The following is a 15,235-nucleotide window of genomic DNA, read 5'->3' on the forward strand; positions in this document are numbered from 1 at the left end:
TCAGCCTTTTGTCAGGTCCTCAAAACAGGACAAATGAAAACAAGATCCTATCACCCAAAAGGCTTAAGAATTCTTACATTATGTGGTTATTTTAAACATGCTTTTTTCCCCCTTCATGTGTAATATAATTACAGAAAGAACAGATTAGAATCTCAGAAAGAAGTCTTTATTCTCCAGACTGCCCTAAATTTGTTTCCTTTAAAAAAAAAAAGTTATCTCAGATTCTTAATTTTACAAGTGTTCTGGGACAATAGATTGTTTGTCAATTAGCCATAATACAATAGATTGATTAACCCAGGCATAGTAAAGTACTATAATCCTAAATGAGACAGAGAGGACCACATTTTTAAGGCCAGACTCAGCAGAACCTAGAGATAGATAGATAGATAGATAGATAGATAGATAGATAGATAGATAGATAGATAGATGGGCTGACTGGCTGGCTTAAAAAGGCTTATTGACATATTATGAACTCTATAGGCTTGATTAGAAAGCACATATTTACATTTTCAAGTTGTTAGTCCTTTTACTTTTCAGTAATTCCATTCTATTTTAACTTCTGCACCATACCACAGGCTGCAATTACATCCTCTGTAATTAGCCCATTCCCAGTATAATTAAGAGACTCACAAGTTTAAAACTGTACCATCACTACAGAGTGCATGGGAGAGACATATATTCTCCACGGAAATGTCTTCCTGTTACAATAGATAATTTTAAATGAAGAAAAATAGTGTGTTCGAGTCATTTAAGAGGGATTCACTATGTTCCTGCTAACAGGATTTCTTTATTTCTAGCACTGGATTTTTTATCAGGAAGCTCTTTACTGTCAAGCTCCTTGCCCTTCGACATGTTAGAGCACTCCAAACCCTAACTGAGTTGCCTCTTAGTTCCCCTCTTACATGGCAATCAGTAGACAGATAAAGACACATGAAGTGGTTCCCAGCATGCTATCTTATTAGTACAAACCGACGTTTTAATGCACAGATAGTGCTGTCCATAACTTCTAAACAAATAGAATAAAATGCTATCTTACCTAATAACCAACGTGTTAAATAGTAACCAGTAATATAGCACATACATAATGGCTCAAGCAAGCCACTTACTACAGGGCAAGAATGAGCAATTTAAAAAGTACCATGGCAACAGTTATCAAATGTTTACCAAATGCCAGGATTGAGATAATATTAGATGAATTGCCTCACTTTCACAAAAAGCCCCTGAGATCATTTGAGGAAACAGAGAACTGTGCAGATTAATTAGCTGGTCAGGGCCGGAGTAGTTTCAAAGCCAAGTCTAACTGAAATCTCAAGTCTGTACCTTCCTTTACAGCTTTCAGGTTGGACTACCCAGGGATGATTATGCTACACAAACAATTCAGAACAAACTCTTGCCTATACTCTTCTAAGGCTAACGGTGAACTTGAACTGTTACTAATCAATGCTAAACAAATTTTAAAAGATAACTTAGCAAGGTATCTGTTTTGTTTGTTTGTTTGTTTTAAAAGAAGTCTCCTCTCTTAAACTCAGACACCTCTCTGGATGTTATCTATGAACTGATACAACTACTTTACATTATAAAAATGGTTAATTATAGCTGATGAATTCCTAAAGCACTAACTGCAAATTGTGCTCTTGTATTTTCAGATTAAAGAAACTAATTGATCAAGAAACTGAGTCCCAGGAAAAGAAGGAGCAAGAAAAAGAGAAGAGGATCAAGGCCCTGAAAGAGGAGCTGACCAAGCTGAAGTCTTTTGCTTTAATGGTGGTGGATGAACAACAAAGACTTACAGCTCAACTCTCCCTTCAAAGACAGAAAATCCAAGATCTGACCACAAGTGCAAAGGAAACACAGGGTAAACTAGCCCTTGCTGAAGCCAGAGCTCAAGAAGAAGAGCAGAAGGCAACTAGACTAGAAAAAGAACTGCAAACACAGACCACAGAGTTTCACCAAACCCAAGACGAAATTATGGCGAAGCTCACCAACGAGGACAGTCAAAATCGCCAGCTCCGACAGAAGCTGGCAGCACTCAGCCGGCAAATTGATGAGTTAGAAGAGACCAACAGGTCTTTAAGAAAAGCCGAAGAAGAGCTGCAGGATATAAAAGACAAAATAAACAAGGGAGAATATGGAAATTCTGGCATCATGGATGAAGTGGATGAGCTCCGGAAGCGTGTGCTGGATATGGAGGGGAAAGATGAAGAGCTCATAAAAATGGAGGAACAGTGCAGAGACCTCAATAAGAGGCTTGAGAAAGAGACAGTACAGAGTAAAGACTTCAAGCTAGAGGTTGACAAACTTAGTTTAAGGATCACGGCTCTGGAAAAATTAGAAGATGCTTTAGACAAAAGTAAACAAGAATGCTACTCTCTGAAATGCAATTTAGAAAAAGAAAAGATGACCACAAAGCAGTTGTCTGAAGAGCTGGAGAGTTTAAATGCCAGAATCAAAGAGCTGGAGGCCATCGAGAATCGGCTAGAAAAGACAGAAATCACACTAAAGGATGATTTAACTAAACTGAAAACATTAACTGTAATGCTTGTAGATGAACGCAAAACAATGAGTGAAAAATTAAAGCAAACAGAAGATAAGTTACAAACCACTGCCTCTCAGCTCCAAGCGGAGCAAAATAAAGTAACAACAGTGACTGAGAAGTTAATTGAGGAAACCAAGAGGGCACTCAAGTCCAAAACTGATGCAGAAGAAAAGATGTACACTGTAACCAAGGAGAGAGATGACCTCAGAAATAAACTAAAAGCAGAAGAAGAGAAAGGACATGATCTTTTGTCAAAAGTTACTATACTGAAAAACAGGCTTCAGTCCCTGGAAGCAACTGACAAAGATTTTGTAAAAAACAAATTAAACCAAGACTCCAGTAAGTCCACAGCAGCATTACACCAAGAAAACAATAAGATTAAAGAGCTCTCTCAAGAAGTGGAAAAGCTGAAACTGAAGCTAAAAGATATGAAAGCCATTGAGGATGACCTCATGAAAACAGAGGATGAGTACGAGACCTTAGAACGGAGGTATGCTAGCGAGAGAGACAAGGCTCAGTTTCTGTCTCAAGAGCTGGAACATGCTAAAATGGAACTTGCCAAGTACAAGTTAGCTGAAAAGACAGAGTCCAGCCATGAGCAGTGGCTTTTCAGGAGGCTCCAGGAAGAAGAGGCAAAATCAGGCCATCTGTCCAGAGAAGTGGATGCATTAAAAGAGAAAATTCATGAGTATATGGCCACAGAGGACCTAATATGTCACCTCCAGGGAGACCACTCCGTTCTGCAAAAGAAACTAAACCAACAAGAAAACAGGAATAGAGATTTGGGAAGAGAGATTGAAAACCTCACTAAAGAGTTAGAAAGATATCGGCATTTTAGTAAGAGCCTCCGGCCTAGTCTCAATGGAAGAAGAATCTCTGACCCGCAAGTATTTTCTAAAGAAGTTCAAACGGAAGCAGCAGACAGTGAGCCACCAGATTATAAGAGCCTCATTCCTTTGGAAAGAGCAGTGATCAATGGTCAGTTCTATGAGGAGTCTGAGGACCAGGATGACGACCCTAATGAGGAGGAGTCTGTGCTGTCCTTCAGATGCAGCCAGTCTTCTTCTCTTCCTATGAACAGGAAACTGTGGATTCCTTGGATGAAATCCAAGGAGGGCCATCCTCAGAATGGAAAAATACAAACTAAGTCTAATGGCAACTTTGTGCAACCTGGAGATCTAGTTCTAAGTCACACACCTGGGCAGCCACTTCACATAAAGGTTACTCCAGACCACACTCAAAATACAGCCACTCTTGAAATCACAAGTCCAACCACAGAGAGTCCTCACTCTTACACCAGTACAGCAGTGATACCAAACTGTGGAACCCCAAAGCAAAGGATTACCATTCTCCAGAACGCCTCTATAACACCAGTTAAGTCCAAAAGCTCTACGGAAAGCCTTATGAACTTAGAGCAAAGCATGCCCCCAGTTACCATGGCGACCCTTGCCAGAGCACAGACCCCAGAGTCCTGTGGTTCTGTGACTCCAGAACGGACAATGTCACCTATTCAGGTCTTGGCTATGACTGGTTCACCTAGTTCTCCTGAGCAAGGCTGCTCCCCAGAGCCGATAGAAATCAGCGCCAAGCATGCAATTTTCAGAGTCTCCCCAGACCGGCAGTCATCATGGCAGTTTCAACGTTCAAACAGTAACAGCTCAAGTGTGATAACTACTGAGGATAATAAAATCCACATTCACTTAGGAAGTCCTTACATGCAAGCTGTGGCTGGCCCCATGAGACCGGCCAGCCCTTCAGCACCACTGCAGGATAACAGAACTCAAGGCTTAACTAATGGGGCACTAAACAAAACCACCAATAAAGTCACCAGCAGTATTACTATCACACCAACAGCCACACCTCTGCCTCGACAGTCACAAATTACAGTAAGTAATAGATATAACTGACCACCCTCACCCTCAGCCAGTTCATACTGATATTCATGCAAGGAACTCAGTCCCTTTTTAATCACCCCTCCAAATCCCTTAAAAGAATGACTAAACCTGTACTTTGGGAAGATTTGTGCATGGACTGTACAAGAGTATGTGGAACTAACTATGTGTTGCCTGCATAGTCACATCAAGTGTGCACTTACTGTATATCTTTTTATTTACATACCTGTATGGAAAATATTTAGTCTGCACTTATATAAATACATCCTTATGTATTTCATTTTCCATAACTCACTTTAATTTGACTGCAACTTGTCTTGGTGAATTACTTAACATTTTAAAACAGTAAATAGTTTGTTACTTTTGCCATTGCTTGCTGAATTTTCATTTGATCATTTTGTGTTATATATCTGCATGTACATTTTATTTCCTGTTTAAAATGTCCAATAATTCTTCCTAAAGAATAAGCAGGGCCTATTTGTCATATATAGTTTTGGTCACGTATTACAGGAGGAGAAAGTGGTTCAAATAAATAAAAGTTTCAGCTCCATGACTTCAAAGTAAACCAAAATAGTGACAGAAAACTTAACGCCATTCTCTACATGTACCTCAATATTTTTAGTGCTCAAAAGAGAACTATCAGAAGTCAGAAAATGTTTTCAGATGACAGGATAAAATAATATTAAATAATTTTCTATTAGTGAGCATACAAATACACTCATAGTAAAGATTAAAAGTTCTGGCATGTGACAGGAAGCCAGGAAGCACATTTGGAATTACAAGTTACCTTGACTATCAAGGGTTGATTTCATTTCGCAAACAGATTAAAATCCCCATACAGCATATATGACTTACATCTAAATCTGGAATCAGCCACTATGACATAAACTTCTGGACACTCTGCTTCAAAACACAAGTGTAATTCTTGTTCTGTGTTATTTGGTTCCCAAAATTACTTAATATGGGTGCTGCCCTACCCTGCTTGTGAGTAAGGCTACAATCAGAAGCATACAATTTATATTTCTGAAAGAACTCTCAAGAAGCAAATAAAAGCTTCAGATAGTTAGGAGCACAAGTTAAAAGACCTTTTTAAAAATAAGCATGCAGCGTGGCAGCAGAGGTAATCGTGTGATTTCTTCTGTGGTTGCTACGCCAGTCACAGGGTACATGAAAAGAGTCCCTGCCAAAGCTTCCTAGAGACTGACACCAAACTCCTTGTAGCCCCTGAGCACACACCACACCTCAGGGCAGAGAGCACAGCTTTTAAAGGAACATTTTAAATTACACATCAAGTCCCCAAGTCACATTCTAAAAGGATGACTTAAGAACAGCTAATTCGACATTTTCCCTTTTCCATTCCTGTCCAAATTTAGTGTAGTCAGTTTTATTGCCAGTTATTGTTTTAAATGCAGTTCATCTAGACCTCCCGGCAACCTGGGAAGACCTTTCAAAAGTAAAAGGTACCTTCCTCTCCCCTGTAAAATCAATTTTATGATACAGACAAGGATTTGTTGACAGAAACACTTCCATGGTGATGAACTGCAACACCACGGCTGTGGGCTTGCATCATGATTAAATAAATGTGGATGAAAGCTGAGGCTGATGATGAATGAGAAAGCTTCTGTTTAAACACATTTATCTTGGGGTTGGGAATCGGCAGAGACCCAACTGTATTACAAAATACATGATGGTCTAACTGTTTTCAAAGTTATTTTTAAGTCAAGTTAGGATAGAACCCTGAAAGGAACTACACAGCTCACTGCAGTCCTCTCAAAGTTGACATGAAAAAGGGCTCCTTTTAAAGTCACCAAACCAGAGGGCACATGTGATATTTGAATGGTATCAACCAACTAATCACAAAATTATGACTGGAAACTAGGAAGAATTCAAGAACAGCCTTCCTGAATTTGCTACATAAAGGCACAGACTGAAAACATATTTTCATAGCAAATGGGGAAAACAAGCAGAAAGAACCAGCTGAGGGATTCTTCTCGTCCACTGGGTTCTACCTGGACATCCTAAGCATCCTGTGGAAGGCTGCCCACTCTTGGCACACTGTAACTACTAAGAGTGTGGAAGCGCTGGCTGCCCATCAGCCCAACTAGTTTGTAAGGATTCTCTTTTTTCTTTTAATGAGATTTATAGAAATTCTTTTTAATAAGGTTTTAGGGTGACAGGGTAGAAATCGTCATTGTATTATCTGTTGCAGATCAATTAGAAATAGGCTTCCTGGGTAATTGATCTCTATTGACTACATTTTGCAAAGCCTCTAACGACTAGCTCTCATTTACAAGAGTGCAATAATTAACATAGAAACATCAAAATGAATTTAGTAGCTTCTCATTACTAAATCATACACAGTTTATTACAAGTGTCATTATTATCTAAAGTCAAAGGATCCTTTTTCGATAAAATTACATATTTAAGTTTAACTTTCTTGTAAACGTGTATGTGTGCATGTGTGTGGGTAGAGAGAGAGAGAGAAAGTGAGAGAGTCTGTGTGCAAGATTACAGAATTTTCATTCACTGAATTACTGGGACATGGCCACAAAGGCAGAAGGACAAAGGAAGTGTGTTAGAACTCTTCCATACTGAAAGGAAGAATATGTGAAGGCAGAGATGCACTATCCACGAATGGCTCACTAAAGATTATTATTTTCTTAAAATTGTGTGTACATATACGTGTCTCTGTATGGATAAATGCTTGTGGTGCTTAAAACTCCCGAGAGGTCTCCTCAGCCCCAAGAGTATATGAAAAGCTCCTACTTCCTGTCATTGGTCAGAGTCCTTGCTTCAAAGCCAAATTTCATTTACTAAAGCTTTTTAAGCTGTAGAATTCTACCACATACTTAAATATCCTAGCAAGCTCTGTCTGTCATTTAAAAGACATACCAAAGTCTTGACAAGTTTCTGTGGTGGGGGCAAGGGCAAGTAAGGCAAGCTAAATAAATCCATGGAAAAGAGGATGGCACACCTCTAACCCCAGCACTCAGCAGACTGCGGCAGGATGAGTTCCAAGCCAGCTAGGGGCTGCATAACAAGGCCTTGTCTCAATCAAACAAACAAAACTCTAATGAAACATAAAGCAAGTAAAGGTGAGACCTTTCCCAACATGGTATCACTGTTCTTTATGGGTGACAATAACATTACCATCTTTACTAAAAGGATGTCACATTACAAGGAATGCATTCTCATCTGGAACCACAAGTATTTCAGATTTTGGACCTTTTTTTTCCCTTAAGGATACACAAACACACGTACATGTAAAATAGTTTAGTGATGGAACCAAAGTCAAAACATTAAACTCATTAATACTTCACAAACACCTTTTAGATACTGAACCTAAAGATAATTTTACACAATATTTTAAGATAACTTTATGCACAAAATGAACTTGTATAGTATGAAGGGTTTGTTTACTTGTGTCATTTTGGAGCATTTCAGGTTTTGTTTTCCAATTAGGGATGACCAACCTATGCCTGTGCAATATGATGACAGGACTATATAAATTCCCTTTTTTTTTTTTTTTAACTATATAAATTCTAATTGGAAGGTTCCCCACAATTCTATTTTACAACACCAAGGTTTTAGACATGTGGTCTTTGAGATCCTAAAAAGGGTACTTTTGTATTTTTTGTTTGGTTTGCGGGTTTTATGTTTTTGTTTTGGTTTTGGTTTTGGTTTTGGTTTTGGTTTTGGTTTTGGTTTTTTGAGACAGGGTTTCTCTGTGCAGCCCTGGCTGTCCTGGAACTCCCTCTGTAGACCAGGCTGGCCTCCAACTCAGAAATTCACCTGCCTCTGCCTCCCAAGTACTGGGATTAAAGGCATGCACCACCAACTGTATGGCCATATTAATTACTTATTTTACATAACAAACACTGCTCCCCCCCCATCCTCCCTCCCTGAGTCCCTTAGTCCCTTCCCCCTCTCCTCTGAGAGAGTGGGACACCCTGGGTATCCTCCCACATCAAGTCTGACAGATTCGGTACATCTTCTCCCACTGAGGCCAGACTGGGCTGCCTATCTGCTACATAAGTGCTGGGGTAGGGTGGGATTAGAGAGGGCTCTTGCTCCACCTTATGTATGTATTTAGTTGCTGGCTAAGATTCTGAGAGCTCCCAGGGGTCTAGGTGTGTTGACTCTGCTGGTCTTCCTGCGGGGTTCCCATGTATTTCTGGGCCTTCAATCCTTCCTCCAACTCTTCCAGAGGTATCCCTGACCTCTATCTAATGTTTGGCTGTGGGTTCCTGCATCTGTTTCAGTCTGCTGCTGAGTAGAGTCTCTCAGAGGACAGTTATGCTAACATAACAGAGTATCAATAATGTCAGGGATTGGTGCTTGCCCATGGGATGGGTTTCAAGTTGGGTTGGTTGTTGGTTAGCCTTTCCTTCTGCTCCTTGCATTTGTTTTAGATGGGACAAATTCTGGGTCAAAAGTTTTGTAGGTGGGTTTGTATCCCTATCCTGCAACTGAGGGTCCTGCCTGGCTACAGGAGTGGCCTCTTCAGGTTCCATAACCCCACTGTTAAGCACCTTGTAAGATCACCAGCACTGACTTCTGGGAGCCTCTCCTATCCACGGTCTCATGGACTTTATGGAGATTCTCCCTTCCCACTGCCCCAGCTACAGATTCCCATTCATTCTCCTGGGCCTCTGGCTTCTCTCTCCAACCTGATCTTGTCTCCCATTCCCCTCCTCCTCCTCTCTCCCCCCAGCTTCCTCCCCTCGCCCCGCCTCTTATGATTATTTTGTACCCTTCTAGAAAGGTATTTTTATTTTCAAACCCTTATAATCCAAAGATTCTATGATGTTTTTATTTATTCAAATAACTCAATAATTGAAAACATTTTATAGCTTCTTTCATACTGAATATACATAAAGTAGGCCTTTAAACATATTACATGAAAGAACTTTATTTGCTTCATTTACATTAATTTCTGTTGTTTCTACATTCTTATGAAATGCCAAGAGAAAATATAATTGAATGAAACACATATAACAAAAATAGAAGAATCAAATGTGCTTTTTTCTTTTCTTTTCTCCGTGTAGCATTAGTGGTGTTAGAGATCGAACTCAAGGCAATCTCTGCCACCTTAGTACTTTACCCAACCACAGCAACCTTCTTACCATCTGTGTGTAACTAAGTTAAACCCAAAACATCTTTATGAGATTCTCCTAATGTTAATATTTTCCCCACCCCACCTCCCCATCCCCAAATGGTATCAAATTGGCATCACTAAAAGGAAGACTCTATCCTAAGCTACATTCTAATAAATCCTCTGCTTGATTTGCAGCCTGAAGTTGTAATTTCACAGCTATAGAAATCTGTGTATTGCTACTGGCAAGTTTTCCCCCTACTCTTGGATTATTTTATACCTGTCCCAGGAAGTAAGACTAGTTTGCCCTCTAGAGGCTGTAATAAAAAATGAGGTTTAGTATTTATTAGGTGGGAATGTTCCCAGTTTCATAACTAGTAAAGTATTGATAATTAAATCTTTAAGTGAGCTGTGGCAGATGACCCAACACCAACAAGCTATTTCTTCCCCAAATCCCAAGTCCTGAATTTATCCCTCCACTTCCTGGGTCCAGAACACACACTTGAGAGTGCAGTCTGAAGAAACAAAGCCCAGCAAACACAAGACAGACAAGTGATTTACTATTAATCTTCCCAAAAACAAAAGCTTTGTTAAATTGATTTTTATTTTGATTAAACACCAAGCCCTTTCCTTTCTGAGAGACCCTTTGAACTACCAAAGCTAAGTACTTCTGTGTGGTCAAATACATCAGAGAAGCAGGCATCCTAAAGACCCCTGAGAGGCCACTGAGAGAACTGCCTAACAACACCTCTGAGTACTGTAATAATCTGACATTGAATTAACACTGTTCCTAGGACAGAATTTACAAATTTGTTGACATCTCATCAGGCAACAGGCTGTCATAATAATGTACTCCTGGATAACTTTGGGCATCAGTCAGCCATGTCAGGGAAATTCTCTTTACTTACAGCCTCATTTTAAAACTTCTGTTCAATTACTCAAATTGGAAGGTGAAGGAGGGAAGAGTTCTTAGCAAATTATTCTGCATGATTACCTGAGGAGTCGTGAAATAACCCTGGACCTGGTGGTACAGGCCGAGTGTTGTTTTGTTTGCTTGTTGAGACAGGGTTTCATATCTGGCCTAAAACACACTGTGCATTAATAGCTGAGGGTGGCCTCGAACTGCTCTTCTTGCTTCCACTCTTAAGTACTGGGGTTACAGGCATGTGCCAGCACACCTAGACTGTTTAGTTATATTTTTATATAGGCTAGTCATGTTTAAGTAAAACCACAATGTATTAACATAGGCCTTAAAGACTCACAGAACCTACATTCTCTGAATAGGTACAGGTGGGTTTGCTAACAGACAAGTTACTCATGTGAGTCAGCAACACACAATGTCTTCACGTGTGGTATCTTTTCTTCCCTCACTTGCATTACATGGATACAAGTGATCTTAACCCACTAATCATGACAAATAAACATACCGTGTGGATCCTAGTCAATACTGTATTATAAGACTCAAACCTTGATAATTTACTAAGGAAATGGAACAAGAATAAGTGCCACACAACACTTACAAGTAGAAAATTATATAATACTTCCAATAAACTGGAGATGGAGGGGGACTGCACTGAACTAAGAGGCTTTGTAAAGAATAAGTAAGTGGAACGACTAGGAAGAGGGTACTCTAGAGGTACTCCAGTAGAAGAAACAAATTCTAGTTCATGCCTTTTGTCAGTGAATGGTAAGGGTCTTTTAACTTTTGTGAAAAGAGAGATTAAGATTTTAAAATCATGTGTGGCTCTAACTTCTGAAAATGAATGGATTATCTGTGAGAGTTGTCACACTTCTATAACCTTTCAAAATTCTATTAGGAATAATGTTGACATATAGAGAGTCTACTGGGCAACTTCTCTCACTAGCACATGAGACCTAGTAGATGGTTTCTTTCCCTAAGAGTCTATGACCTTACACCATATAAGCCCCAAGCCACCAAATGAAGAAGTACTCAACCTCTGGACTAATGGCAGCATGGGTCTAATAATTCTCTGTTGAGGACAATGGCAGGGATTGTCCTTTGCCATCACAGGATGTTTAGGACCCTCTGGCTTTTATTCATTAGATGCCATACGAAACAAGAAATATTTCTAGCATAGTTAAATGTGTGTAGAGGGCTTCTCTGGAAACCATTACATTTAAAGGACGAAACTCTGTAAGTCAGCTCTGCTGTAGAAACAGACATTAAGCACTAAAGGTTCTGGAGGGCTGGGGCTTAGGGTTAGATTTGAGGAATAGGCAAGAAATGAACAGGGCTGAGAAGGTGAGGTGGCCCAGGACACAGAAGACAAAGGGATGCTTCTAGGAGAGGCCCTCTTGGCAGACATGGAGCATGCAGGCGAGACAACATCCACTGTTCAAGTGCAATAAGTAGTGCAGCAGAACTGGTTCTCAGGAAGGGTACAGACCAGTTGGAGTGCAACAGGCCTTGAATACAGTGACAGGAAGCGCTGTGTCTCCACAGAAGGCTTCGAGCTAATCAAGCCACATAATGGGGGAGTGAGGGAGAGCTAAGAGGAAATGAATCCTTTATAAAATATTTCATTTTGGGACAACCCCAAAGTGTGTGGGGGGGAGATTCCGTCAATCTTAGAGATAAACTAAAACAGACTTTCTTGGTTTTTTATTAGTATGTGACAAAACTGACATGGTGAAGCCATGCCTCTCACTGTCCTAGTTTCTCTCCATCACAACTACTTCAATGCAAGGGAAAGCAGTAGGTATAAGCTGTATTCTATTACCTATGGTGACAGACATGTTTGCCTAACATTACCCCAGATGCCATTTCAACCAACATCCTCAGAATGCACTTACACACAGGAAGAGCTCACCCACCATTGTACTATATGGATAATGGTCACAATTCTCATCAGTTGAAACAATCTACCCCGAGAGGTCTTGCCCAGAGTTCATTTCTTATAAAACATTCAATGATCACTACAGACAATAGTGAGTTACTTTTTCCTTCAACTTTTCCTGAATCCTAAAGCTACTGTTAGGCCAATAGCCAGTGAGTGTGAAAAGTCAAGACCCACACAAATAGCGGGCGTGGGAGGACTGCATGTCCTATAGGGCAGAGAAAGACTGCGTGACCTCTCAAGTTATCATTAAGAATAACACAAGGCTATCTCAGTGTCCATCACCCTAAAGCATGATTCTGCAAGCAAAGTACACAAATGCACAAATACACAAAGTACACAAATGAAGAATGAGCTTTGGATGGGCCATCAATTGGTGTAGAGAATTAATGTAATTATTATATAATAGAATTATATAAGCTTCAAATACGGCAATCAAAAGAGAGAACATGATCCATAGGAGAAGCATTATAACCCGAACACTGGAATTTAGAAGTAGGTGGCTGTCCCAAGGCCAGAAAAGACTTCTGTTGGAAATGGAAACAACCATTAAGGTTCAAGGTCTCATCCATAAAGAAAAGCCTCGTCAACTTAGTCCACTTTTAATGCCTTTACAGAAGCCTAGAAGTTTTTCCTAGGAAATCTACTCGTCAAATAGTCTCATATCTTGCTAAGAAAAAACTAATGCTCCCGAAAAAAAACAAAAACAAAAAAACAAACAAAAACTGTTTACTTCCCCAGCTCAGGGAAAGTGTTATGGTCCAATTCTATCAACATTAAATTCTGTTTCTAATTTGGTGTCCCGTGCACTCTCATAACAATTAACAGCCCCTTTTCAACACAACCACCCTTTAAACAACTCGAAATAATTCCTCAAGAATTTCTTTCTATTGGTAGGTTTGTTTTCTCCCTTTTTAAAGAGGAAAGAGGTAAAAAAAGAAAAAAAAAAAGCAAGGTACTTCCTTTTCTATTTTGTCTTTTGATGACATTTTGTCTAACTATATTGTATCCTCTACTTCTGCACCTAAGAACAAACAAGTTTTAGGTCAAAGAGAAGTTATCTAAAAACTTCGAACATATTCAGGACATGACCCTCCTTTAGGGGGTAATGGAGGAAGTCATGTGCAGGGTAGCAATCATGCTGAGGACTTCTCTTACAGCATATTCATAAGCAGTCCACTTACTTCATCTAAAACTCTTCTGTGAGTATTAGAATAATAAAAATTTACTCCATAAACTTTGGAAGAAGTTAATGCCTCTGTGACTGCTGATTTTTAGCTTCCACGAAAGTAATAAGAACACTAGGGAAACAATGGACAGTTACTTGTCTGTTTGTCTGTTTGCTTTTGTTTACCTTTTTGTAAAACCTATCAACTATGGCCACATTCCAGGCTTTTCTCAGACAGCCAATGAGTGAGGAAGGAAATCTGCTTTGAGGGGGACATCCTGTCCTCACTGCATAGTTTAGTGCCAAGAAATGGCAGGTCTCCCCAGACTCCAAGTTTATGTAATCTGTCTGCTTGGTCCAGACACAATGGCTAGGGTGGCCAGAAAGGTCGCTGGCAGAGAGGGCAGGATTTCCTTTCCTGCAGGCCAATCAGTGTGTGGATAATGGTTCAATCACAGCACAGTATTCAAGTAATGAGAAGAATGCTTTTTAAGGTCTTTTCAGGACTAGTTAATTATCAATAAAGTTGTACAGACTTGTAGAAAAGATTCAGACACAAGTAGGGCTCCTCAAAAAATCATTTGTAATTCTAGGAAAGGGATGTATGTAGAAGTACTTAACAATAGAAAGAGGGAGCAAAGGGTGTGGTGAGAAATTATGTATTTTTGCCTACACATTTGAATGATGATTTCTGTACCAGGGTTCTCTATTAAAACCCCCCAAAACTTCAAAGCTAACAATTACACACACACACACACACACACACACACACACACACACACACACACACCAATCGCACTGCCTCCCTTAAGGGGTTCTTTCTAGTCCTCCTTCTTCCTCATCACCCAGGTTCAATATCTAGCAACTTCTGTCCCCCAAGATCACAGCCTAGTTAGCTATTTTCCACTCTTTCTTTCTCTGCCCCACCACTTCCAATCCCTGCTACTATTCCCTTAGTCTAAACCTTAGTACAGACAGTACTTTAGCAGAGTTACTCTACAAATAATCCTCATCTTTCTAAATCAACTTTCACCTCAAAAACCACTCAGATCATTGCAATTCTTTAGCCTTGAATCAAGGACTAGTACTTCCATCGGTGCCCAGATAACAGCTGCTCCAACCTCCTAATGAGGTCTGCTTGCTGTGCTGCCTCATCCTCCCTGACACTGACCACACCCTTCAATCTCAGTATAATGCTCCTAAAAGCTCCTCCTGCATACACTTTGGCCTTCTTTGCCTGCACCTTTGTTTCTCATACTGGGTTCTTCTGCCTTTGCTCTTCATATTCTATTTCTTCTTTTTCCTCAAGTACATTTCCTTTGCAAACCTCCTTCTGTTTTTCAATCTGCATGTACATTTCCAAAAACCCTTCTAAGCACTGTAGCTTCAGCACAGCATTCATGCTTACCTTGTCAGTTACTTCTCCTAAACACAATCTCAAAGGCGAGAACCAGCTGTGAGTTTGTTCAGATATCCATGTTTCTCACAGCACAGTCACTGCCTACTTTGTTCAGAAACACCTAGAACTCCTCAGGTTTCTAGTCTCAGGAAACCCAACAGAGGATCTGCATCACTACAGCTCCCTGGGCATTGTTAGAAAAAAGGAACTTTAAGAACCATTGAATAACTATTCATTATTCAAAATTTAAATATTGCCCATAGGAAGTGCTACACAAAGTTCCCATG

The 15,235-nt window shown here is 39.9% G+C and overlaps 2 protein-coding genes across 5 annotated transcripts in view; one reads left to right on the forward strand and one right to left on the reverse strand.

The window, feature by feature from the left end:
* The window catches only part of Cmss1 (cms1 ribosomal small subunit homolog), a 302,226-nt gene that overhangs the window by 271,858 nt on the left and 15,133 nt on the right, over positions 1-15,235 (reverse strand). The gene's annotated exons all lie outside the window — the stretch shown is intronic.
* Positions 1-15,235, forward strand: part of Filip1l (filamin A interacting protein 1 like) — a 245,065-nt gene that overhangs the window by 214,159 nt on the left and 15,671 nt on the right. For all 3 annotated transcript variants that reach the window (XM_031364147.1, XM_031364148.1, XM_031364150.1), the window contains one exon: positions 1,647-4,422. In XM_031364147.1, coding sequence (XP_031220007.1) covers positions 1,647-4,422 — 2,776 coding nt within the window. The remainder of the gene's footprint in view (positions 1-1,646; positions 4,423-15,235) is intronic.

The sequence above is a fragment of the Mastomys coucha genome, unplaced genomic scaffold (genome assembly GCF_008632895.1).
Source record: "Mastomys coucha isolate ucsf_1 unplaced genomic scaffold, UCSF_Mcou_1 pScaffold12, whole genome shotgun sequence".
NCBI lineage: Eukaryota > Metazoa > Chordata > Mammalia > Rodentia > Muridae > Mastomys > Mastomys coucha.